General features: G+C 44.3%; 3 protein-coding genes across 4 annotated transcripts in view; 1 reads left to right on the forward strand and 2 right to left on the reverse strand.

The window, feature by feature from the left end:
• The window catches only part of EIF3A (eukaryotic translation initiation factor 3 subunit A), a 28942-nt gene extending 28697 nt beyond the window's left edge, over positions 1–245 (reverse strand). The window contains exon 1 of the mRNA XM_041415476.1: positions 104–245. Within this exon, the coding sequence (XP_041271410.1) occupies positions 104–152 (49 nt within the window). The 5' untranslated portion in view covers positions 153–245. The remainder of the gene's footprint in view (positions 1–103) is intronic.
• A 2031-nt stretch (positions 246–2276) lies between these two features.
• On the forward strand, positions 2277–9461 carry DENND10 (DENN domain containing 10). Of its 2 annotated transcripts, none has more exons than XM_041415930.1 (9): positions 2277–2342; positions 2842–3038; positions 4139–4218; positions 5747–5895; positions 6081–6192; positions 6574–6674; positions 7765–7872; positions 8428–8522; positions 9170–9461. In XM_041415930.1, the coding sequence occupies exons 1-9, from the start codon at positions 2297–2299 to the stop codon at positions 9344–9346; spliced, it is 1065 nt and encodes a 354-aa protein (XP_041271864.1). In that variant the 5' UTR covers positions 2277–2296; the 3' UTR covers positions 9347–9461. The 2 variants fall into 2 exon arrangements, with proteins under 2 accessions (XP_041271864.1, XP_041271865.1); XM_041415931.1 differs by lacking the exon at positions 2277–2342 and adding an exon at positions 2618–2734.
• Positions 9462–15555: 6094 nt separating this feature from the next.
• SFXN4 (sideroflexin 4) lies at positions 15556–25658 on the reverse strand. The gene is made up of 14 exons (XM_041415785.1): positions 25525–25658; positions 25378–25443; positions 24510–24584; positions 24134–24160; positions 23989–24043; positions 23185–23210; positions 21726–21776; positions 21574–21639; positions 21394–21462; positions 20050–20140; positions 18745–18860; positions 17947–18032; positions 16771–16885; positions 15556–15933 (listed from the first exon to the last, which is right to left on the reverse strand). The coding sequence occupies exons 1-14, from the start codon at positions 25561–25563 to the stop codon at positions 15856–15858; spliced, it is 960 nt and encodes a 319-aa protein (XP_041271719.1). The 5' UTR covers positions 25564–25658; the 3' UTR covers positions 15556–15855.
• Positions 25659–26341: the final 683 nt, after the last annotated feature.

Raw genomic sequence — 26341 nt, forward strand, 5'->3', positions numbered from 1 at the left:
GGGCCCGGCCGGGTGGTCCCGGGACGGGCGCGGCCGGGAGCCGGGGAGCGGCGCGCGAGGCGACCCGGCGCTGCGTGTGCGTGTGGGCGCGGCCCGCACTGACCGTTCGCCCGCTTCAGGGCGTTCTCGGGCCGCTGGAAGTACACCGGCATGATGGCGGCGGCGGCGGCTCCTCACGGGGCGGCGGCGGCTCCGAGCTCCAGCCAGGCGGCACGCGCGGCCGGAAAGGGAGGGCGCGGCAGGGGAAGGGGAGGGAAAGGGGCCCGCGCGCGCCCTGACGGCGGCGGCGGAAGCGGAAACCCCGCCCGGCGCGCGCGCGCGGACCCCACACGGGACCGGGGGGGACCGGGACCGAGACCGGGTCCACGGGGCATTGGGACCGGGACCGGCACTGAGACCGGAGCCACGGGGCATTGGGACCGCGACCGGCACTGAGACCGGAGCCACGGGGCATTGGGACCGGGACCGGGACCGGGAGGGGATGGTGGGGGAATCGCGGAAGAAGTGGAAGGGGGATTGGGGATGTGAGATGGGGAGATGGAGCCCGTGAGGCGGATCGGGATCGGAGCGCGGGGCGAGCTCCACGAAGCCCTTTGTCCGAATGAGCCTTAAAGGGCGCCGGGGGGCACAGGGGGTTTGCCGGGGCGGTGGGATGGCGCTGGGCCCCGTGTGAGTCGTTCACCTGTCTCACACACTCTGTTATTAGCATTGTTCTTACTGTTCGTCTTCCTATTCTTTATCTGCTTCTAGTAAATTTTTCTTAGCCCAACCCGTGATCTTTCCCTTTTTGTACCTCCAGTTCTCCATCCTGTCACAGGGCGAGGTGGGGGGGACGTGGCCGAGTGGTGCGTGGTGTGGGATGTTTCAGTGGGAACACTAAATTGGGGAATTCTATTCCTAAGCCATGACAGACATGTATTTCAGTATGGTCTGCATTAAGTGGAGTCATCACTAAGGTGTTTATAGTGCTGAACAAGTGCTTTTCTTGTGTTCACAAAATTAAAAGTCTGTCGGGTGACTGCCTGAGGTCGGGGTGGCAGCTGTGCCCATGTCACCGGAGCCAGTGACTGTCCTTGCAGCCTTCTCCTGGGGGCAGCTGTGCTCTCGTGGGGACTGCAGGTCTCCTGACTGGTATTTATTCCTACTGAGCAGCCCACTCCATGCTTTTGAATCTCTAAAAGCTCTCCAGACTGGGACCACGACAATTTTGTATTGTCTGTCTTGTCTTTTCCTACTAATGTGTGTACTTGATGACTTCATGAAAATCCTATGGCAAGCTGCCCTTTAGTGCATTCCCTAGCCAGGCTGGGACAGGCCTGGCCCCTCCCAGAACTTCACGTTTTTTTAGCAGCTTCTGTTGCTCTTCTAGTTATCTCCATTATTTCAGAAGTTTCTTCTACTAATCTGTATCATGGTATTCCTATAATCACTTAGGTTGGAAAAGACCCTTAAAGTCATGGAGTCCAATGCTCAGGGGCCACTTTTCATCCAAACTTGCAAATGAGATCTTTACATTCTCAATAAACTTGCTGGTGCATGGAGTTACTCAGGAATAGTTGTTCTGCTTCCATGACTGTTCCTCACACCACTTGGGCAGGAGCCAGCCTTTATCCATGCTGTGTAGAAACACAAGGATGTCTGTATTTTGGGTTATTCAGGGTACAGCTCCCAGCCGTGACTTCAGGAGGTGGTTGCCAGCAGAGCCACACAATGTTTTGTGTAACATTTCACATGAACCGTGCCCCATGGCTTACAGCGGGCTGTGGAGATGATGACGGCGCTGGAGCTCTTCCCTTTCGGGGAAGGGCTGAGGGAGCTGGGTCTGTTCAGCCTGGAGAAGAGACAGGGAGCTCATCCCTGTCTGTCACTACCTGAAGGGAGGTGTCAGGTGGTGTCCAGCAATCGGACAAGAGGCAACAGGCAGAAACACACGGAATTCCACCTGTATACGAGGAATAACTTCTGTATTGTCCACCGACCACACAACTGGGACATTGCCCACGGAAGGTTTAGAATCTCCCTCCCTGGAGGTGTCCAAAAGCCGTCTGAACACGCTCCCGAGTGCCGTGCTGTGGGGACCTGCTTCAGCACGGCGGTGGCACCGGCTGAGCTCCGTGGTCCCTTCCAACCTGGCTATTCTGTGACTCTTCCCCCGTTCCCGCCGGAGAACGGGCGGGCCCCAGCGGAGGAAGCCGCCGGCAGCGGGCGGGCGGGAGCGCTCAGTAAATGGCGGGGGGGCGGAGCGGGGCCGTGAGGGAGGAGCGGGGCCGGGCGGGCGGAAGGCGGCGGAGCGAAGATGGCAGAGCCGGAGGCGCAGCTGCTGCGGGCCGTGGGGCTGATCGGTGAGGGCCGGGGCGGCCGGGCCGGGGCGGCCGGGCCGGGGCGGGGGCTGTACCGGGGCCCGGGGCACGCCGCGCTGAGGCCGCGGGCCCGGGCGGTGCCGGGGGTGCCGGCTGTGCCTGTTGCGGAGCTAAGCGGTGCACAACTCGGCCGAAGTGTCTGAAATTCGCGGCTTCCGAATCAGAATTGCGAAATCAGAAATAGGGAAAATCATAAATAAGCTGGTCCGGGTGCTTGTTCCTCAATACCGTGCTCGTGTTGAATGTTCATTCAAACTTGGTGCTTCTTTGACCTCGTGAAGCAGGTCAAGAATGGAGATTTATTAATATTTTAAAAAATAAAACCCGTGTCAGAATTCCTGCCTTAAGGCTTGAACTGGATGTCTAGGGTCAGGGTAAGGTGGAATTTTAATCTGATTCCAGGAAACGAACCTGATTAACCCATCAATTTACTTCCTTGCTGCTGTTTGGCATTCTCACAGTGAACATCTTTCCACCATAGAAAAAGACACCAACGGAGACGCTTTGTGGGTTTGGTGTTATCCGTCCGTAACAGCGGAACTGAGGACTCTGCTGCTGCGAAAGTGCTGCCTTACAGATGAAAACAAAGTGCTCCATACGTTTGTGTTCGGCCAGTACAAAAGGTCTTGGTTCTACATCACAACGGTAGAAGTTCAAGATTCTCCAGCCTTGAAAAAGGTACGGCTTGGTGGGGTTTTTTGGTAGAACGCAGGGAGGGCTTCTGCAGAGCTTCCTCTGTGGGTTAAGCAGTGTTTTCCCGTGGAGAGAAACGAGAAGGGATTCGGGGTGTTGTGTGCTCACAGATGCAGCTCTGTCCAGGTGCCCAGCCAGTCTATGTCTCATTTGTCACCAGGACATGGAATTGCAGAATGACTGAGATGCTCATTTTCCAATTCTGTGTGTTAGCACACAAATGTTATTTCATGCTGCTGTTTCTAGTTAATTTATATTTCAAGTTCAGCATTTTTTTCTCTCTATGGAGTTTGTTTCATAGTGTCCAGAGTCTTGTTCCTATAGAACCTGCTGCCTTTTTTCTCTCTAGGATCAAGTTTTATAGGTACTTTCTTTTCCACTGTATTGATTACTGGGAGACAGCAAATATAATTGTATCTTCTATCTTTTCCCTGTTATGAAAATCATTAAACTGTTGGTTAAGTCTGTTCAGTTTTCATGTTTTATGCTATGTTGTTAAGTAGAAAGATAACGTGGTAATTTTGTATGCCCACGGCAGAAGGTTGCTTGCCTTTCCTCACTCAAGTTCATATTTCCTATGAAGTAAAATAAAATTAAATGTCACAGTGCTGTCTTCAATAGGTGCAGTGGGAGATGCTGTTTCAGGAGGACACGTGAGCCTGGTCATTGTCTGCAGACTTTCAGTCTTGTACTGTCCCAGCCCACAATCATTTGATTGAGGAAGTTAGAGTAGTTCTGTTTGTGGGCCTGCTATCTGTGTGGTTTTTCCATTCTCTTTCTAAATATGTTGATGCTGTCTGCCTCCACAGCCTCCTACAGCAACAAATTCTGGAAGTTTCCTCCCTGCTGTGGGGAAGGAAAATGCCTTTCTGTTTTTAAATAACCTCATGAGGTTAGAGGAAAGCAGCTATCGTATGTACGTTAAGCAAAAGATAGCCTGTACTAGAGCTGAGTCACATCAGAAGTCCTGTGTCCAGGCATTCCTGCAGATAGGAGCTTGGAGCCTTGACAGTGAAGTGACCAAGACTGTTCATGTGAGGTCATTAACTGAGCTCTGTGTGTTTCTGTGCCTGTGTCATGTGCAGGTGACCCACTTCTCCATTGTCCTGACAGCCAAAGACTTCAACCCAGAGAAATATGCAGCCTTCACCAGGATTCTCTGCAGGTCTGTATAAAAGCTGGCCTGAGTTACTGCTGTCTGCATGCTTAGATCTTGCCAAAGCAAAAGGTTCAATTCATTGTGTTGCATTTGTTCAAGCAAAGTGCTGGAAACTCAGTCCTACAAAGGAAGTCAGATGACAACAATCCTTGATTTGAGTTGTCGTATACAGAAAGGGTTGGGTGAATGTCAGATGTTCATTGGGTTTTAATCTGTGTCTTCTCCAGACACACACCACCACTGCTCTCACACTCATTTTCTCTGAGAGTATATTTTTAAAAAGTATAAATGTTTGGCAAGATGTCAGTGCTGGACTTAAATGCTGGACCATGTGTATGGTGAATGGCTTGTATCCCTGTATCCCTCCAGGACATTTTGTAAGTGCTGCTTGCAGCTCCTCTGAGCTAAGCACAGCACCCAGGGATGGTTTTGCTTTTCCTATAGGGAAGTGAGAGCCCTCTTCCAACCAAAAAACCTTTTCTCTTTTTTTTGTCCTGTTTACTCACTTCCCTTCATGTCCCCATTCTTATGCTAGCTCTCTCCTTCTTATTTTGCTTTTCCTTCAGTTTCTGAATTAGTTCAGTCCCAGTTCTTTGATACCAAGAGTATTCCCAGGGATTTTGCAGCTAATTTGTTGCAGTTGTGAGGTTATTGTGCTCTTGGGACTTACTATATATAATGCAGACTTGGAAGTGCTTTCAGACTTATCAATTCTGCAGGGCACTGAAAAACTGAGATGTGTTCTTTTTTGGTGATACATGAAAAACTTAGATTCACTGTGGATCACATTTCTGCTGACTTACCAGCTAATACTTCCTTTCAAATCTAGAATGGATTCTTCTAAGCACGATAATAATTGAGTTTCAAATGTGATGTTACTTTCTGCTATAGCTACCATGAAAAATGTGTAGTTGTCAGCTTGGGTGCTATTCCTGAAATATCTTAACCGGTAAAGGAGGTTACAGTGTCTCTCTGCTTCCTGGAAGACAGCTGACAGTGCATGTGTTCTCTCAGGGTGTGCTTCCTCTGTGTCATTTTGGGTTTTTACTGAGTATCAAGGACGTGTTTATAGTTTTCTTTCATCGTTTAGTAAACAGTACAGAAGAATGGCAAAAGATACTTGGATAAAAAATTAAAAGCTACCTAGTCATAGTCTGCATGTAATAACAGGAGTTACTGTGGCAGTTGCTTTTTCATTAAGCAAACACCTTCCATGTCCTTTTTCTGGACACCTACCTACACCTCTGGGGTGTGTTTCTACCTTAGTCTGTGTTGGTTTATTCATAAAATAGAAAGGTGAAATAAAAATACAGGGTTATTTTAAATTCTAAAAGACAGATGTGTTTTTGTGCATGTTGGAAGACTTCTAGTTTAGTATTTAAAACCTCAGCCAGGTGTCCAGAATAATAATTATTGCCAGCAATATTGCTATTGTGATACTGATTTTTGACTTTCTATTTTATATATATATATGTATGTATATGTATGTGCAGTGATTGCAGTTAAAATACCAGACTCTGTTCTTTTCACACAGAATCTACCTGAAGCATGGAAGTCCAGTTAAAATGATGGAGAGTTACATTGCAGTCCTCACAAAGGGCATCTGCCAAAGTGAAGAGAATGGATCCTTCCTCAGCAAGGACTTTGATGCTCGGAAGGCTTACCTTGCTGGCTCCATCAAAGGTTAATCTCTGCCAGAGTCTCTATTCTGATTGCTTTCTTCCACCCTAAAATACAATCTTGTTTTCATGTATATTTAAGTAAACTGTGCTGACACTGTTACCTGTGCTGTTATTACTAAGCTTTTTCAAAAACATGATAATATCAGCGTAAATATCTTCTATAAAATAATTCCCTCTCTTTTCTAGATATAGTGTCTCAGTTTGGAATGGAAACAGTTATTTTATATACTGCACTGATGTTAAAGAAGAGAATTGTAGTGTACCATCCTAGAATAGAAGCTATCCAGGAATTTACCAGGTACTTCATCAATTCCTTCCTTCCCACCCACCCACCCCCACCACCTCACCTTCACTGAGAAAAAAGCCTGCATTTTAAGGGAAAAAAATCCATCTTAGACCTGTTTATAGAAATCCTGCTAAATCCCTCGTAAGGTTTAACTGCATGTTGCTCAACTCAGAGAAATTGAATGGTAGAATAAGTGATAAACTCTGCTTGCACTGATAGTAGGAATTTCTACAATTCAAATATAAATAAATAAATAAATAAATATACACCCTCCCCCCGAAATGGGACCTAGTGATAATTGTTCTTTTTCATAGCATGCAGTTTTTATTGTGAAGCTTTGGTTAGTGTAAGTAACAATGTACTGTGTCTCAAGTTGTACCCTGATCTCCCTAGGACTTTGCCTGCTTTAGTGTGGCATCGACAAGACTGGTCAATTCTTCATTCATATGTGCATCTAAATGAGGAGGAACTGGAAGCCTTAAAAGCATGCACAGGTAGTGATGATTTCTTAATCAAAAATACCAGGAAAATTCAATTTCAGCTTCTGTTGCTGCAAAGTTTTGCACCAGGGAACTTCGGAGGGAAAAAAAAAGGTTATTTTGCTATTAATGCTATTGATCAAAGTTAAACATAATTTTCTTTGGAAAAGGCAAATCAGATAAACAAGTATGTGGGAAGATAATTAAACTTGTAGCTTTGGGTGGATCCACATCAGTCTATCCCTAATCACAGATGCAAAACAGCCTTGAGACTTGTTTGATGTTTGGATTGGAGGGATTGAAAGTCTTCCTGCTGTACAGAACCAGCTCGCTTAGATAAGCAACATTTTTTCCCAGCTTCTACACATCACTAGTAACAAAATGGTTTTTTTGTAATTCCTAACTCTGAAGTCCCAGACTTCTATGTTGATGTCAGTGAAGTCTGAGGCTCCAAATCACAGGTAAACCTTACCTGTAGGAGTTTGGTCTGTGTGACTCAGTGCTGTGTGTGCACAGTGCTTAGTGCATAATCCAGGAACAGGCCCAAGCTTTATGCAGAGGTTACTGTGACACATCATGTGGCCATTAAGAGGCTTCTTTATACAGAATATGAGCAAGGAGACAACTCACCTTCAGCATTTCTACAGCTCACTAAGCATCTTCCATGGAGAAAAACCTGCTCCGAGTTTGCTCATCTGACATGCTGTAAACAAGCAAATCTGGGTTTATTCCTCTCTTCCAGTCCAATACCGACTTTGTAACAAGAAGCTCCAGAGTGGAGATTTTGAGAATATAACGAGAAAGTTACAAATGAGTAATTTTAGTAGGAAGTGAAGAACAGAGTTTAAAATGTCAGGTTGGTAACTTGGTGATATTGCTGCAGTGTTAGCAGTTAATCCATGCTCAAGGCAGTTTTAGAAGTTGATTTTTAAGCTCCTTGGAAATGAAGCAACTGCTGAGCACTTGTGGAATGACTGATAGTATCAAGAGAGCAGCCTCTTGGGTCCAGTGGGTGTTGTGTCAGATACTCTTAGAACAGACTTTAGGGCTGTGATTTTTGATTTGATTTCTGAAGATCCTAATCTTGCTCAATTCTGTACTCTAGGTTACATTGCTGGATTTACAGACTCTGAAGTGAGCAGTAGATCAGACCTCTATGATGTCTATGTGAATTTGGCAGACAGTGAGATTACAGTTTCACCTGTAGTAAAAGGTTGGTTGCTCTTTATATTTTGGATTTAGAGGCAGTTTATTCCAGAGTTGACAGTAATGGCTCAACCTTGCTGTAGATCAAACAATCTTGATCCTTCTTCCATCCAGGTTTTGAAAAGTTAATATGTAAGTTAATGTCTTCATTTTATTGCCACCCTGGAAGACTGGTTAAAGTTGGAATTTGGAAAGATGTGCTCTGTTTTCCAAAAAATGCACAGCTGAGATCTCCTAACATCCATGTTTGACATGGAAGAGACTTTCAGCTGAATGGAGAGATATTACATGAGTTTTTCTAAAAACATGGCACTAAATACTTGAAGACTGGGGATTATTTGAAAGAAAACCTTGTATGTTGCTTATCATCCTGCTGCCCCTTATCACTGCTTTGGGCCACTTCAGAGGTGCTGGCTGTTGATACAAGGTTATTGTCTTTATCAACAGATTTCAAATGGCAGTCATGAAAAGATTCCTCAGTTTGGTGTGTTACTCATATACATTTCTGGGTATCATGAAAAAGGTGATTTTATATGTGGTGTTTTGTATTTTTCTTACACAGAGGCAATGACAATGGGAAAACTTCACAAAGAAATTGGACAGCTAATTGTTCAATCTGCAGAAGATCCAGATAAATCAGACAGCCAAGTCATTAAGGTTAATACTTTATTTTTAAATCTAATTAACTTCTATTGCTAAATCTTGGCAGAAGGAGGGAGTAGGAGGAAGTGGCACTGAGAATCAGTCAGTCTCTTCTACCTTCTGCCTCTTTACAAATGAGCATTTTTATTTATCATGCAGGTTTTTAAGGATAACTTAGTCTATATTATCTCTTGAGTAACTACATTGCTGAAGAAAGTTGAGAAATTCTGTTGTTTTTAAGACTGGTTTCCCAGTTTTATTCCACAATGCATGGATTTTGCTCAATGCTTTGTCAATAGTATTGGCAATACCTTGAAAAGGGCCTGCTAAATATGGCTTCTTAGCTATAAAACCTCATTTTTATGATGGTGGCATTTTATCAGTCCCTCCCCCATGTAATATTAGACATTTCACAACTGAGTGACTTAGTCACAGAGCTCAGTAAGGTCAGGAGAGGAGTGATTGTGCTTCCTTTATCCAATATGGCACAAGAGGAGGCTGAAGAACTGTTACAAGTGGGGTCTTTATTTTAAATGAGCTATTTATTTACCCTTGTTTCCTTTTTTTGTTCTGTATTGATTGTTTTTTTATTGGAAATGTATGTGAAAACCTTTTAATACCTAATACTATATTCATGGTTGCTTGTTTTTCTGTTCCTTAAGGACATTTCTCTGAAGACAAAAGAAATCTTGGCTACTTTAGCCTCACTTACTGAAGTTTCTGATGGCAATGAAAAACCAACCCTAAATGCTGAGGCCCTGAAACAAAAGCGATTTCCACCTGCCACAGAAAACTTCCTTTTTCATTTAGCAGCTGCTGAACAAATGCTCAAAATCTGATTTTGATGCACTGCAGTGTTATGGACTAATTCTGAAAAAGCTGTCTCTGCCATCCAGATAGGAATACCTGGTATTTTATATGAAAAACTAAAGGTATGAGTCAATGTCCTAGTTACCATGATGCAATGCAGAATACTGGAGCTTGACTGGGAACATATGGAGACATATTTGGGAACATTCCTGGTGTCATTATCTCCCCCCAGCTCTAACTGTGTACCTATGGCTCCTGTATTTCACACCACAAAGTGAGTGGATTTACAAGTAGCACAGGCCAGTGTGTCCAGGCTGTGTGTCCATCAGTGTAGTGGCTGTTTGTCCTGCACATTCCAGAGGCTGGACAGCTCTGACTTGTCTGCCTGGGGTCTGGAACGTGGCTGCAGCACAGCTGGGATGTGCTGATCTCTGCCCAGGGACAGCCTGAGCATGCAGCTGCTCTGAGTGCTCCTTCTGGGCTTCCAGGGATGTCAGCCTGTCAGATGCAGCTCTTGCTCTGGACTGCCTGATACCTGGAAATCCCAAATAAATGGACAAGTTCTCTCTTTCTACTTGAAAGTGTCTAGGTGTGAATAAAGGATGTCTGGGAAAAGCTGACGTGGTAGCCTTAGTATGAAAAGGAAGGGATGTTTTGAAGCTCAGCTGTGAGTTGAGCACCTCTTTGGGACTGTTGCCTTAGAGGTTTTCCCCCTTTCACTCCATGCCATGCCCCTGGTGGAGGGATAAGATACAGGATTACTGTGCTTGGAATGGGCCTTCCTGGGGAAGTCATGGACAAGTTCTGCCTTACAGCTGGTCATTTGAGAAGTTGTTGGGGCTCTCAGCTGAGAAGAGACCCGGCCATTCATTCCTGATCCACGTGAGAAAGTCAGATGAGTCAAAGCCTTATGCACCAGGAATGCTGAAATGGCCAGGTGCCACAGGCAGAGCAGCAGCTCCCTGAAGGACTGGAGCTGTAACACAGGTACTGTCTGATGGTGCTCTGTGTAAATTAAATCTAGATGGAAACTTCTCAAGTCATACTGAAAACTGGGAAAGAGTTTAGAGAGAATTAAATTTGCCTACTTGTTTGGTTGCACAGCCGTAACTCAAGGGTGGGTTTTTTTGATTGTTTGGGGTTGGGTTTTTGGGTTTTATTGTGGGGTTTTTTTTGTGTTTGTTTGTTTGTTTGTTTGTTTTTTGTTTTGGTTTTTTGTTTTTTTTGGGGGGGGGGGGTTGGTGTTTTTTTGTTTTGTTTTGTTTTGGTTTTTTTTACTGAGCAGCCTGAAACTAACTGGTTTACAATCTTCTGAGAAGAATTTAGAGTCTGTAAGGAAATGCTCTGAGCCAAACAATCTGTATTTGTCCAGAAATGTCCACAACAAATCAGTCAATTCTGCAGTAGCACTTTGTTACAAGAAAAAAATAACTTTTTCCTGGCCTTTGTACAGATAGGCTGTAGCATGTGGTTTTACATAGAGATTTTATAATTATGATTAAAACTTTAGTAACCAATATTTATATTGTTAAATAATTGGATGTTTGCTACTCTGAAACTGGTAGAGCTCATCAATACCTATGTGCAAGCAATATTGGTTGGAGAAAGAGTTGTCCTGCTATGTATGATACCTTAAGGAAATCTGTTTTAGAATGTGATTAAGGAATGTGGCATCTGTGTATACAATGAGTGGTTATTACAGTCAGGAAATGAAAGTGCTTCAGAACAGTCCCCTATTTGCAGGGGTGTAAAATTCTGCTTTAAACACTTAGTCTGAAGTTTAAATTCTGAACACAGTAGCATGTAAATTTAACTTCTGAGAAAAATACTGCAACTGCCTTTGTTTACCTGTAAGTGCCCTACAGCTTTTTTCCCCATTTGCCCATTCATGGTTTTTGTTAATGTTTCTTTAATATTGCTGCTTCTTTAATATTGCTGTTTTGGGACCTATAAAACAGTTGGATTAGAAGAACTGCAAAACTATGCTGAAAATTCTATTCAGGATGTACTTTAAAGTCCACTTAAATTGAATTCTTTCATCAAGGAAAATCTGAATCTGCTTCAGCCAGCTGTCTTAACACCACAATGTAACCGAGAAGAAATTCCCATTTTTTGTTATTAACAAACTGCCTGAAGGCATATCTAGAGACAACCACACAAAGCAGAGGAGCTCAGTTGCAAACTAAGCCTTGAATGCCTGTTTTGATTTCTGTTCTGGAAGTGTTTCAGTTGAAAATCTCAGTGTTGTATGAGATTTCCTGCCGTTTGTGCAACACAGATGAAATATGATTTTGCACTTAAGGAACTGGACTCATAGCATGCTTATGCCTATTAAAGAATTCCTGAACAGTCTGCCCTTCAATTTATGTAAATTTATTTTTGAATAGTTGTGACCCTGGAGCCACAGGGGCCTTAGCTCTTAATTTTGCAATACTGGAATTGAGCTATGGTTTGGGCTTTAGGTTGGAAATGTTCAAACTTCTGCCATTGCTGATTTTATCATCAGCATTGTACAAGATTTATTGGCCTCTCTCAGCTTCACTGAGTTCAAAGGATTGTCTTAATGTTCTTGCATTTTCTTATTGACTTTTGACACTGTTTCTTTTCAAAAATGTTTAAAATAAAAGAGAACAACTTGCAAGGTCAGGACAGGAAAATATTTCTACTTTTTTCTCGCTTCCCTTTCCCCAGGATGCACACAAGCAGACTGTGGGTGCAGTTGCTCCTTTGCAGTCAGATGACATCCTTTCTTCCTCCTAGAGGCAAGGGCCGTTTCAAATGGAATTTCTATTCATACTTTTTCATCTTACTACTTTTCTGTTCTTGGAGAAATACAAAATGGTGAATGGTTCCTGCACCATAACATCTCCACTACATTTGCAGAAATTAGAAGGTAAAGAGTGAGCAGGGCAGAGGCTTGGAAAGGGGAGCAGGATAAACACTCAGTTCCTGCAGTTGAGATTTTGCTGAGTAAATTGGGTTACTTGCTTTACTGCTTTGATCCCTGGGGTTTTAGTTCCTGGTAGGAGCTGCCCTGCCCTGTTATCCCTGCAGGCAAATGTGTGAAGGGGGAATGTTCAATGGAGAGCAGTGTAATGCTCTTCAACCTGGAAAAACTTGACATGGGACATATTACAGAATCCATGTAAACGTCCTGGCTGCTTCTGCCTTTATCCTCTGACTGCTCTGAAATGGCTGCTGAGGGTTTGTTCATTGTGTGGTGTGAGATGTCAGTGGAAGCAGCTCCATTTCTGGATAAAAACCAAGCCATAAAGCTCAGTGTAGGGAGTTCCCAGCTGCCTCATAGTGCCTTGCACCCTTCCCTAGGCAGCTGGCTGGAGCCTGAGTCAGAGCATCTCTGGTCAGGTGAAATCATTCCTTGGAGCTGCTGAGTGATGTGGGATAGGAGGAGACTCCAAAGCCTGGGCAGCAGCTCCTTCCTGAGCGGCACTGTGCAGCACGTGGTGTTTGCTGACAGGGAAGGAGCTGCAGTGCAGAACTCCCTCCCAGCCTTCATCCTTCCTTCCTTCCTCCACCCCTGGCATGTGGGGAAAAGGGAAAAGCAGCATGGCTGCATTACAGGCCTGGGGTAAAGCAGGGACACAGCTCCAGCTGAGTTAAGGCTTTGATCTGAGTATTTCTTAACATGGGAGTGGCTGATTTTTTTAAGCTACATTAAAGGGGCCTGAAAGCCTCACTGAATTTTCCTACATTTCAAGATGACAAGCTGAGTGGGTGAGGCACAGCATCTTGTGCTGTATTGAGACTTCTCTTTTCCTTGAAGCTGAAGCTTCCATCTGTTGTCATTCACCACAACTTAAACTGGTTCCACCACTAATGCACTGTCACTTAACACCAGGGCCAGCTAAGGCAGGAGACAGACCTGCCTTGGGCTGGTATGTTGTTAATTTATTCCACATTACAAAGGGGAAGGTTTCCTCTTCCCAGGTCCCTCAAACATGCTGTTTGCTGCTTGTCCCAGTGTTGTTTCCTGACTTGTATCTCTGGACTATGTCTGCTCCTGGCAGTTCTCATCTCAGGGACTGGTTCAAGGCTGAGGATGCCAGGGCCTTTTTAGCAATATATTTTCCCTGCCCTGATTTGGGAAGCAGCTGAGTCAGCCAGGCTGACAATTTAAATGGCAGGCGCCTGCCCTCCTCTTCTGGAAAATTCTGGTTAGGGCAATAGGAACATTTATGAGAATGGGGGAAAGGGGGATTTAATAATCCTGAGGGAGCTGGGTTTAATGTGGCAAATTTCAGCTCAAGTATTCAGTAAGGAGCTGGTGGAGTTTGAGAAGGGGCAGCTGTAATAACAGACTCTATTACCAGACCTATTCCAGAAGCCTTACTCATGGAGTTGTAATGACATCAGTTTGCTTAAAACATCCAAGTGTGTTGCCAGTGAATTTATAGCTTGTCTAGTTACCATGACGATCCAAAGTTCACCAATATATTCTCTTCTATTTGTTGGCTTTGCTCTACTCTTAGGTTTTGGGTTTTTTGGTTTTTTTTTCTTGTTCCCACTGTGGTTCATGTAATTAGCATTTACTTTAGCCATTCTTAAATTATGTTTAAAAAAGGAATGGGGAGAGGTGCAGGTCTTCACTGTAGTGCCAGTTACTGTTTACTGAGAGTGGAATCAGACCCCTCTTGCATTTGCCTTTGGTATGTGACAGAAATAGGAATAGGGAAACAGGGTTTAGATAATTTAACTGCAGGATGTTACCTGTGCCTCTGCTATTAAAGCTTTGGAAGGAGACAAACACTTCAGAGTGTGTTGCCCCCTTCACACCCAGAGAGGCAGGCTGAGGCTTAAGCCTGCTCCACCTGACCCTGTGGCAAAATCATGGAATGGTTTGGGTTGGAAGTGACCCTAAAGATCATTAGTTCTATCCCCATGCCACGAGCAGATGACATTTGGCTCAGCAGACCCTTTGGTCTGACACAACACAATTATCTTCTTGACTCTGATGAGATTTTACCATGTACTGAAGAACATCACCCCCAGAGGCTGAGTGAGCCTGCAGAGTTCAGTAGGTGCAAACCATCCTTTACCTTTAAAAATTCAGTACAGTTCTCCAGTGGAGTAGTGCAAACTGCCAATTACAGACAGTATCCATATGGTCTTCCTGGAACAGCTTTACAGCATGTTCCACCCCAGTTCCAGCTCCTTAGGATGTGCTGCTGCTCCTATCTCCTCTTCCCTTGTCTGACCTTCCCCTCCAGTAAGTTGTTAGAGGAAGGCTCAAAAAAAAGGCAGAACTCAAACAAGAAATTAAACTCAACTCCCAACTTCCTGCTTTTGTTCAGTGCCAAAAGCACAGCAGGAATCTCTCCTTGCAAGAGCCCAGGCCTGCTATTTTTCCTTGCTTTGCTCTATGCTGCTCTCTTCCTGTAGGATGGGTTAGATTGGGCATCCATTGTGAAAAGAAATCCAATCCTCCAGCAATAGAGCAGTGACCTGTGTATTGTGCCCTAAGTTAAATTATGGCACACTTTGAAGGCTGCACTTGTGATAATCACCTTCACATAAATAATTTTGTATTATTTAGTGCATTTCCAACCTTGTCACACAGCCTTAGCAGCACCTCACATAACTATAGGCAGGGGTTGTAGAAGAGGTGGCTCAAAAATCACTGAAGATGTAGTCACAATCACAGAGTCTCCTGTAAGCTCCTTCTGCAGTTCTTCACAGACAGCTGAGGGTCCCTGAATAATTTAATAGGGTCAGCAAAACGTTATCACCTCACTGATCAACATACAAAAATGATCACACATCAAAAGAGCTTTCTTTCTTTGGATAAACACAGCCAACCTGAGAAAGTGGAATTTCTCATTGTCCACCACAAGGTCAGAAAGACATGGCATCTCCTCATGGCTTCAGTGTAAAATCCAAGTTCTAAGGCTCAAGGGCCATCAAGCCTCAAAACTCCTTCAAGGATGTTTAAAGAAACAGGAATTAACTGGTAGTCAAGTCTGTCACCTATTTCCTGAACACTTTTTAAACAACTAAATTAAATCAATATTCTATTGCCATCAGGGTTGCTTTGTCTAATATCACTTCAAGGGCTGCCTCACATCTCGTCCTCAAAAGGAGCACTGTTAGATCACTGAAAACATCAAAGTGCTCTGAGAAGAATCAGCTGGACTTTACCCACAGGAGTGCTGATGTCAAAGCCTTCACCAGCTGGGTTCCTGGAAAGGAGCACACCAAAAGTTGCGGCAGAAGAACAAACTTATGTATTCAACAGTCATTTAATTAAGAAATCAATCATGTGAGGAAGCACAGAACACAGGTTGTGTGTTACACAGCCTGTGTTACAGTGCTTTTCTAGCACTTCTCAGCATCAGGTGAGGTGTGTTTTTGTGCCTCCAGGCTGGGGCTGCCAAAGCCACGTTGCCAAGTTCTGCCTCTGCAGGCCACGCCATCGTACACCGGATCTGGCACCTTTGCCACCACAGAATCATCATTCAGTCACAAATGCCAGTGGTGCATTCAGGATTCACCTGGATCATTTCTGTACAAAAGCCAGGCTCTAAATGCCCCTGTTGTAGAAGAACTCTGTTTCTTCTGTAGATGACAGAATTTCTGGTTCAAGGTCTGCTCGCTTTATCTGCAATGTAGGAGAAAGGGGAATCAGCACCACCACAGCCTCGTAACTGGATGTTAAGTTCTTGTTACTCCATTGCACTTTGCACAAATTCAAGTACTGCATTCAGGATCTGGGACTTGCTCTTTGTTTAGTTGGGATTTGAGGGATTTTTTGTTGATGTTTTGGGGCTTTTTTCTCCTCCAACATTTTCTACACGTGCACACATATTGGAAAAAATACTTATTTTTTTTAAATAGTGACATCATCTCTGTTCACTATAGAATCACAGAATCATTTAGGTGTGAAGAGACCTTTAGGATCACCAAATCCAGCTGTAAATATATTTGGGTGACATACAGGAGAACTTCTGCTGTGGGCTGAGCCATTGGGAAGCCCAAAGGGCATCAAGCAGCCCTAATCTCAGTAGATAATTCCTCAAAAGTCCCCTCATTTATGTTCTGTTTGCTTTGTTGTCATAAGAGATTAAGAAACCTTTAAAAAAACCCAAGAAACTAAAATGACAGGACTTTTAGACAAATAAACCAATGAAAATTGCAAGAGTTAGTTCTGCTGACCTTGCTTGCTTCAGACTGTTGTGTAAGTCTGATAAATCTACATGGAAAAGTGTAAATATAAATAACACACAATGCAACTCAGACCTCAAAAGTCCTGTGAGCCTCTGCCTGGTACATGGGCCTTCACAAACAGCTTCTCTGCTGCCCCACTTTAGATGTACCACATTAATCCTGTTGATTTTTTTTTTTTTTTAATATGTGGCCTTCAGACTGATGGCCGTAGTTCTGGAAGGCTGATTTAATGTCACAATTATCTTAGATTAATTCCTGTGAAAGGACTTACCTCCCCACACTGTGGGAACATACTAAAGGAGACTGGCAGCATCCCTGCTAGGACTGACATAATCACAAACACCCTCACAGGACCCAAAGCACGAGGATTTTTAACAAATCTTGCTCTGTCCAAGACATTGAAAAAAGTATGTCAGTACATTGAAAAATAACCTGACAGTGACACAAAGAGCATTAGCTGCTATTTTACTGAAATTAGTAATAATCTAGGCTTATGGTTCCTAAAGATGTTTCCTTACTTCATTTCCTATGTTCTTACTCTTAACTTCCTGTGCTTTTCCTTTGTTTTGTGCTTGCCTGTAGCATTTTCCAAGCTCAGACTGTCAAGATTAAGAAAAAAAGCAGCAAGATCAAAGTGACAAAAGGAGAGAAAGTATATTAGTGCTTTAAAGTGTCTCACTTCCTTCATTAAGATTTTTCTTGCCTTACCCTCTGTCCTTACACATTTAGTTCCTGTGGGCAGCCCTATTTTGCCTTGTGCAAAAATTTACTACTTGAGATATATATTTAAAATTTTATTTTACAGCTGCATTTGTCTTCTGGTAACAGGACTCCCTTAAGCTGATAGGGAATCAATTTAGGCAATATCAAATTACCTGACAGAGATGATCCCTACCTGTACTATTTACATGACAAAAGATCATGACCAAATGATCAGGGCAGGCTAAGAACCCTCTCATAAAGCATACAATGTATTCTTCTTAGGATACAGGGATTTAAAATGTTGAAAAGCAAGAACACGTTTTACAACAGGTGGAAAACTATTAGGAAGTTGGGATCCAGCTTTAATTACAAATTCAAGTCCCACATTACCTCTTCAAAAATACAAACCTAAGCTAAGTGCTGTGAACAACCTTGATAAGATTTGAGTTTCAATGTCTCTAAGTTAGGGAACTGGAGGTTTGTAGGCACTGGAAAAGAGCCTGTCAGGAGAGCACAAACATGTTTCCTCATTCCTACAAACCCTGCAGCACGGGTTCAGACATAACCAGATTCACCTAAAGATCTCAAAGAATCACAGCAGCTGAGCAGCAACTTCCCAATCATCACTTCCACCAAGGCAAGCAATACTGCAAACCCAAGGAGAAAGCTGGCAAATGGTAACAGCCAGACTGAACAGCAGAGTACCACTGCCCAGGCACCCCCAGCCCCCTGCAGTGCCTCTCACCTCTGCACACAGTACATGAGCACTTCTGGCAGGAAGAACGTTGTCCCAAACAAGACTGCTCTGGACAATGCTGTTTCCATAACAGCCTTCAGGGAGAGAGCAAAACAAGTGTTGTCAAAAGAGTGCTCTGGGCAGCTTCAAACACGGCCTGCTTCCCTGAGTGCTTTTTTGTCTTACGCTCTGGAGTTTAATGCAACAGGTTAATGAGGGATAACAACACCTATTAGAGGAATTCTTTCTTAAATGGAAACTAAGAGGAAAATACTCTGCTTATGACTGAGAAATTCCTTTTAAGGAAGGTGAAACTACTGATGAGATTTCCTGCTATAATAATAATTTTGCTAAGACTTGCTTTTTAAAGTTTGCTGAACTTCATGCAATTGATTATACCTTCTGGGCATCCCAACTAGCCTGTGCTAAACCTGAAGTTCTCTCTCCAGCTGTCACCAAATCCTTACACTCATGCAGTTGTTTCCACAATACAGGGCTTTTCTCTGAGGTGCCCCATCAGAAGATCCAAGAGTCCTATCTCCTTCTGGCGGTGACCAGAGAAAACAGAAATGTCTGTGCCAGTGTCTCTGGTCCTCAGTATACTGGTGTGGGGAGGCAACCAACCCTTGATGACACTGAAATTGTGGAACCTGGTTCCAGAGACCTAATCCAAGCCTGCCCAAAGAGTCAGCACTGGTGTGGGATTCCTTATTCAATATATCCAACTGTAGCTACTCTCAGCATCACATTCTGCTCTTAGCAGGGAATGAAAGGCAAGTCAAAAAAGATCTCCACCCCCTCACCTACCTTCTCACCAGCCTTCTTAGACACTCCTACAACATTGCCATTCCTGTCCATCACTTCTATCCCATTATCAAATTCTGGGCTTCTCACCATTGCCACGGTAAATGCACTTGTCAAACCTGCAGGGTTAAAGGGGATTTTGCTTTAATAGATCCCAAAGGACTGCCTCAGTTGTAACATTCATAATGATGTGCATTTTACATTTCCAGTTCAACAGTTCACAACTGAACAACATGACAGTTTAAAAAAAACCACTGCCCCATGAAAATCTACTTGGAATCCGAATCTCTGTTTCAGAAGCTTGAGAGAGACTGCAAGCCTTCAGCCTAAAAAGTGCTTTGTCATTATGGATTCAGAGCTTTAAAATCATTTCCATCCAGCTCAAACCACGAGTATGTTGTCTTAACAGAAAGTGGATGGATTTCTGTTGTGGTTAGGTTTTGTCCTGCTCAGCACAAAATCCAGCACAGAAGACAAAATCAGAAAAGGTTGTGTCCTGCATTGAAAGCAAGGGCATAGACTGTCAATCTGGCCTTGCTTGAAAGAAGAGATTGCTCTTTTTATTAGTTTTTGGTAGGGCTATTCAGTAAAGACATTAGTGTACCAGAGGACACTTTGCAAATGCTGGACTAACATTAATCAATTACCGTTAGGCTTTTCTCTACATTTAAGAAAATGGAAGCACATGTAACACCTGCTTCAAGGAAACAAGTCAGAAACCTCTAATGTACTTCAGAAAGATCTGAGGAGGCATGTCACATAACTTGAAACAGAGGAGATGATGCATTTTAATTTTATCAATTTTTCCCTGAGAAAGGGCAAAAATTTCTACAATGGAAATAGAAACATAATTAATGACATTAAATAGTTAAACTAGTCCTGGTGCAAATTCACCATGGCAGTAGAGCTGTTGCAGTAATGAACTGAGTCCCCCTTTCCCTGCAGGATTAATAATAACCCTGCTGGAACGAGTCTCCCTTTCTGCACTCCCAGAGCGATGTCGCACTCTGGTGTCACAGATGTGCCACACCAGGTCACATCAATGCCACTGCTACTGCCCTCCTGATGTGTCCTGGTGCTTTCAGGTATGTGTACAAAGCTCACAAGAGTGCTCTGCAGCTCTGAAACTAAAACCAGCAAGAATCCAGTGAGGTCAGGGATACTGCACAGTGAGAGAAGGAGGGCTGCACCAAAGGCAGCCAGAGAAGAAACAGAGACCACACCTGTGCAAAAGCAAGAAAACTCTACAGTCAGCCAGGCAAATGGCCCTCAGGCCAGCTGCACAATGCACAGTTTGTTCCCACTCACCAAGCAGAGGAGCAGGCAGCAGTTTTCTGACAACAAGTTGCATTAATGGGCTCTTCAACGCGTACCGGTTCATGAAGGCAAGAGGGAAAGCCTAAGGCATGGAGAGGAAACAGGCACCACACTGAAAAAATGTGCAGCATTTCAGTGTAACAGGTTAGGAAAATCAATCTGTGACTTAGTTACCATCTATGAAAATAAACAAATGCCTTGGTTTAACATTCCAACAAAATATACGTCTTCTCCAGTTAATGAAGGTGCTTGTAATCACTCTTTGTGATAAAAAAAGCATTCAGCATTATTATGTAGAGGAGAGCAGCAGTGTGAATACACAGACAGAAAAAATAAAATAATTACCTCTGACTAATATTCCTTGGACATTCGTCCAACTGCATTGTGTCACACACTCCTCTCTCCCCCAAACAGGAAATCTGGTTTGCTTCTGTATTTTTCCTGCTTCTCTGCACTTTCAGCCCAACTCTATAGTCCCATAATACACTTGCAGGAAGTTTCATTTAGGAATAAAGGGCCAGGGCACCAGCTGGCCATCAAAGACTCCCCTGAAGGACAAAGGGAAGCACTCCCATGATGACCCACAGGCAGGGCTGCCTCCCCAGATTTCTGTAAGCCCTGAGCAATCCTGGCCAGCTGTTTTGCCCTGCAGTGGGCAGAGGTGAAACTCCCTCTAACAGAAGCAAGAACAATCACATTTTTCTGCCAGAAGCTTATGAAAATCACTGCCTTGTGTGGGGGAGTGAGGAGAGGCATTACAGAGACATCTACACTTGTGATGAGTGTCATGATAATTCCTGAGCTCATTCTGGTGTAGCAAACTCAAGAAACCACAAACTCCTATTCCAGCAGAGAGCACAGGGTCAGCTCCCTTCTGGAACTCTGATTTCCCTCCAGGGCAGTATTTTCATGGCTCTGCTGTTCCTGGGATTTGAGCAAACACTGTCCAGTACTGATGCTTGCAGACCTCACCACTTGTTTGGAGTTAGAGCTCTTCCACAGCACCACATCAAAAATCAGCTACAACAGTGGCTCACCCTGTGTTTGTAAACACTGGCCAGCTCCTCTCACTACCTGTTTGCTGAGCTTGCAAAACAACAAAGACATTGACACAAGAGGAAGCATCAGGGGAAGCAGAGCAAAATAATGGCTGATAGATGATCAGAAAGTATTCTTATTCTGAACAGTTCTGTGGCAAGACATCAGAGCAGAGCACCAGAGCACAGTCCTGAAGGATATCTGGCACAGTGGATATCCTGAGGGATATCTGGCACTTGGTGCCTACTCCTTTTCAGGAGAGCTTGTTAGGAAAGCAGTCACTGAGCAAATACTTACACCAACAAAGGCTGAATAGGAAATGGCTCCCAAGCCAAGCAAGAGCTGCTTTTGCTGAAGTGAGTATTCCTAAGGACAGAAAAACACACTGCATAAATACATTGTAAAACACTTGCAAATCAAGTTCAAAATGGCATCTGCACAATGAAAATGATTACAAAAATAAAAATCAACACTCACTTCAGCCTTTGGTGTGCCATTTCCATTTACCAGAGTGAATGCTGTGGTGTATGTGTGAAACACAAACTGCAGAAACAAGAGATTGTAAGAAAAATTGAATTCAGGATTGAGACTAGAAGACCTGTAAAAGGTAGAAAGAAAGAGGCAATTACCTGCCAAAAAAAAGAATGCCTTGCGTGGCGTTGAATGGATGAAACGATGACCTAAGAGGAAAATGCACAAGAAAATGAAGCTTGAAGAGTGTAGAGGTTTTTGGTGCAGGAGCACCAGGAGAACTGCTGAGGTACCACTGGCAGCAGTGTCAAAGGCTCCAGCCAGTGCCCAGGACCATCAGCCCTGGTTCCAGGCTGTGACATTCTCTTGTTACAGAGGTGGCACATTCATTTTTCTGTTCAATAGAAAGCACACAGACACATAGTGGTAAAACATTATGTGCAGGAATATTGCAGCAAGATGCTTTCTTACCCAAAAGAAAAATGCATTTGTGCCTGTGAAACTTAAATTGATGCAAATAAAATAACTAAGGTAACAAATGTCTAATTAAAGAAATGATTGAGAAAGGGTCAGATTGGTTTATGAATATGAACTTAGATCTAACTGATCTAAGATTTTAGGAGTTAATTCCCAGCTTCCTCTTAAATTCAGACAGTGAATAAGCACTTCAGCTTTAATAAACCACAACCTTTCTTGAGGTTTCGAGCTCAAGGTGTGGAACACTCTCAAAAAAAAAAAAATCAATCAAGATAAGAATATAAAATGTTGAATAAGAGATAGGGTGAGAATCTGCAAAGCCTCAGAGAAGGATCAGTAATTAATTTAATATTAGTGGATCAACCATCTTTATTATTAATGCCAGCACTGACTCTAACTACATCTATAAGAGTGCATTACGCTGTAAATATCAAAAATAAGTATTTCTATTAATTTTATTACTGTTATTAATGAATTTTATAGCCATCAAGACCTTCATTGTACTTTCTAGCATTGACATGTAAGTTCATGCTGTAATGTCTGTATGGAATTACTTATCTCAGGATGTACACTCATAGGCCAAGCCCAAACCCAAAGAATCTAAATTTATAAATAAGCACATGATTACAGCTACAAATTTTATGAAACAAAATGGTGCCATTTTTGAGCACAGTAACAAGAGTTTATTTTTATATCTTTGGTAATTTACTGACAACACCATTACTTGCAAATGCACATCCACATAAGAAAAAAATCATATTCTGGGTCTGAGACACAGAACACAAGGCTCCAACCCCTTGCCACTGCAGCTCCAGATTTTTGAGGCTGAACAGACCAAACCCAGGCCGTGCTCTCATTGCTGAGTGATCTCACCTTGCATCAGAAAGCTGTCCTTCACACAGGAACAATCCCTTGGAATGCTGTGGAGAACGGTAACTAACAGCTTTGGACTTCCAGGGAGATTCTTTCAGGGCTTGATTTCCAGGTTACTCAGCACTTCCCATAAAACATATGCCTTTCAAACAGCTTGTGCTGAAGCTACAATGAAGCCCCAAAACTTCTATTCCCTCCCTCCAACCCCTGGCTATGGAAAATGGAAGCCTTGCTGAGTGCACACTGGCATCTGTCACGATTACTCACCAAGGGAAGAGTTATGGGCATGAAAGCTAAAAAGAAAGAGAACTTTATTTCAGCAACAGTAACATCTGTGAATGCAGATGGATGGTTTGAGCAGAAAATTCCCCTAACTTCCCTTGTCTATTTCCATCTCCAAGTGAAACACTGCCCACAACCCCCAGCATCACCATTAACTTCAGCCCTAAGCTTTATCTCTCACTCCCGGCTCAAGAAGCCACAATCCCTGCTCAGATTTCACAGCCAAAAGGAGCCCTCGTTAACTCCCCTCCCCGGGGCTGCTTGGAAATGAAATAACTGAAGAGAAGTTCAGCTCTCTGTTGCAAAAGAGAGGTGTAACAAAAGCTGCCACAGTTGTGAGGGTCACAGGAGATAATGAGTACATAGCCTCAGTGTGCTTATCTCTGATTAACAACCTGTGCTGCCTAAACAAAGCCCAAGCACACCTGATCTGTCACCAGAATGTAAATTCACCCAGCAGCCACAGCCATCAGGGGAAAAACGTAAATTACAGCAGACAGTTAAATGTGGAGGGATTTGGGAAGTCATTCTGCAGCAACAAGAAGCAGAGACTAATCAGAGTGTTTCCATCTAGATGAGCAGATTATCCCAGGGAGAAATTCCTCAGCAGGACCATAGGAATAAATAAATCAGTCTTCAACACATTTAACAATGCAACTAAGAGAAGAGTCTGCTTGCTCTTCTCTGTGGAGAGGAGTGTCACTGTGGTATCACAGCAGCTGTTCACCATGAGCTATTTCTCCCTGATGCTTCAGTTATACACATGAAATTTCACTCAAGGGAACCTACCTGGAGGTCTAAACAAAACAGGAATTATCTTGTCTGTATCAGGGTGTACGCTGGACTTAAAAAGGAAAAAAAAAAGCAAATTAGAACATCTTTGCCATACTTGAATAAGGAAAAAAAGAAAAATCTAAATTTTTTGTAAACTTACCAGGCTTAGCAAGAAGGCTTTTTTGGTCTACAAGAGTTGGAAAATTAGGTTAATAATTAAATTTCAGAACAGGCTGGGTAAAATCTTCTTTCTAAATTTATTCTATGTCTTTTTCTAATCACTTCTTTTTATACAAAGTGTATCTATTTATATATCCCTTTAATTCTATTCTTCCCCTAAAATTTCTCTCCATAAACTCACTTTTGAATATAAAGCATTCCCAACCCATGAGCTGTGTAACAGCACCAAAGCATGCACTAGAGCAGAACAGAAGGTTAATTTTAAAAAGTTAAAACTAGTAGGCATTTTAAACCATAAAACAACAACTGAATATGATAAACACTTATGTTAAGACTTTAACTGCAGTCCAGAATACCTGATTATTCTGTATGGGCTCATTTAGGGTCTTCTCATTGATTAGTATTGATAACCTGGTTGTTTTTATTTCATTCTGTATTTGAGAGAAAAGAAAAAACAAACAAAACCTCCTCAGTTTCAATATTTTAAGTGAAATATATCAGCTATAAAACAAACCTAGAAGCTAATGATGTATCTGTTCCTTGCAGTGAAAGCAAGAACACTCCTAGACACAATGAATTCACAATCACAGAATTATTGGGATAATTCAACTGCTGGCACAGCAGCCACAGTCTGAGCAGGGCTGCTGACATGCCTAGAAATGTCCCTTGGTTTATGTCATCAGAAGTGCACACACGTGTGTTTCTGTTTAAGGTAGAGCTGTGGAATGCTTCGGGTGGAGAGGGACCTTAAATCCCACCCAGTGCCACCCCAGCCACGGCAGGGACACCTTCCACTGTCCCAGGCGCTCCCAGCCCTGTCCAGCCTGGCCTTGGGCACTCCAGGGATCCAGGGGCAGCCGCAGCTGCTCTGGGCACCCTGTGCCAGGGCCTCCCACCCTAACCGGGAGGAATTTCTTTCAGCGATCCAATCTAACCCTCCTCTGTCGGTGTAAAGCCATTCCCCTCTCCCAGCACTCGTGCCCTTGCCCAAAGCCCCTCCCCAGCTCTCTGCAGCCCTTTGAGGCAGCGGAACACGACATCTCGCTACATTCCTCACGAATTTCCTTCTCCTCAGCAGCCGTGCGGTGAGCCCGTATTCCTCACGAATGTATCAATGTATCACGAATTCTCCTCAGCAGCCGTGCGGTGAGCCCGCTTCCCAGCCCGGCACAGCCACAACCCCTCAGGCCGCTCGCTCCTCGCGACCTTCCCCGCGGTACTCACGGAGGACTTGAGGAGCAGCAGCGGATCCAAGGCGTCCGCCCAGAGGAGGAACCTCTGGAAGAAAGACTGAGGGAGACAGGGAGGAGGCGTTATTTCGGACCTCCCCTAAGCACGGCCCGTGCCCCCATCCCGGCCCGCGGTGCCCACCTGCCCCTCCGCCCTCCAGAAGCGCAGGTTGGCGTCCATGGAGCCGCGGCACCGGAAGCGCCGCCGGGCCCGGTCCGGTGCCGCACGCTCCGCCCGCCCGCGGAGCCGCCGCGCCGGGGCCCCGCTGCCGGCGGCGCGAAGCGCTGGGGAGAGGCCCCGCGGCCTTTTCCCTTCCAGCGGCTGCCCCCGGGGCCGTCCCCACGGCCTTTTCCCTTCCAGCGGCTGCCCCCGGGAAGGCAGAGCCGAGGAGCCGGGCTGCGGAGACACCCCGCGCCCTCCGCGGGATGGCGGCGGGAGGAGAAGGCCGGGCCAGGTGAAGGTCGGGGTGTCGCAGCCCCGCAGGCACAACCCGGCCACTTTAGTGCGGCAAATACCGGGTTAACTGGGAGAAACCCACGGTTACATTTCACAAAACAACCAAACACCGAGACTGAAAAGATTTGCAGCTAGTGGAACCTGGAGCATCAGCACGGGCACCGCTTCGGTCTCATTTCTACATCCTTTGTTACGTGGAGCATTGATCCCCGTTATAAAGCTAACTCAGGGCTCAGGCACCTTCTGCTGCTTTGCTCGGAGGGACAGAGGACGATAAACAGAAGCACACAGAGTGTTCATTGATCTGTGCAGCCCCCCGGGACTTTGTGTCCCTGCAGGACTGAGCTGCTGAGGCACTGAACACTTCCAGTTCCTTCCAGAGACACAGGGCTTAGGGGAAAGGGAAAGAAAAGCAAAGCACCACACCTGCTGCTAGGCCATGTTAAGATTATTTTATTATCGCTAGAGAGATGCTACATCAGTCTCAAGCAGCACAACTCAA

This window comes from Onychostruthus taczanowskii, unplaced genomic scaffold (genome assembly GCF_017590055.1).
Source record: "Onychostruthus taczanowskii isolate IOZ18803 unplaced genomic scaffold, ASM1759005v1 scaffold5, whole genome shotgun sequence".
NCBI classification, from domain to species: Eukaryota; Metazoa; Chordata; class Aves; order Passeriformes; family Passeridae; genus Onychostruthus; species Onychostruthus taczanowskii.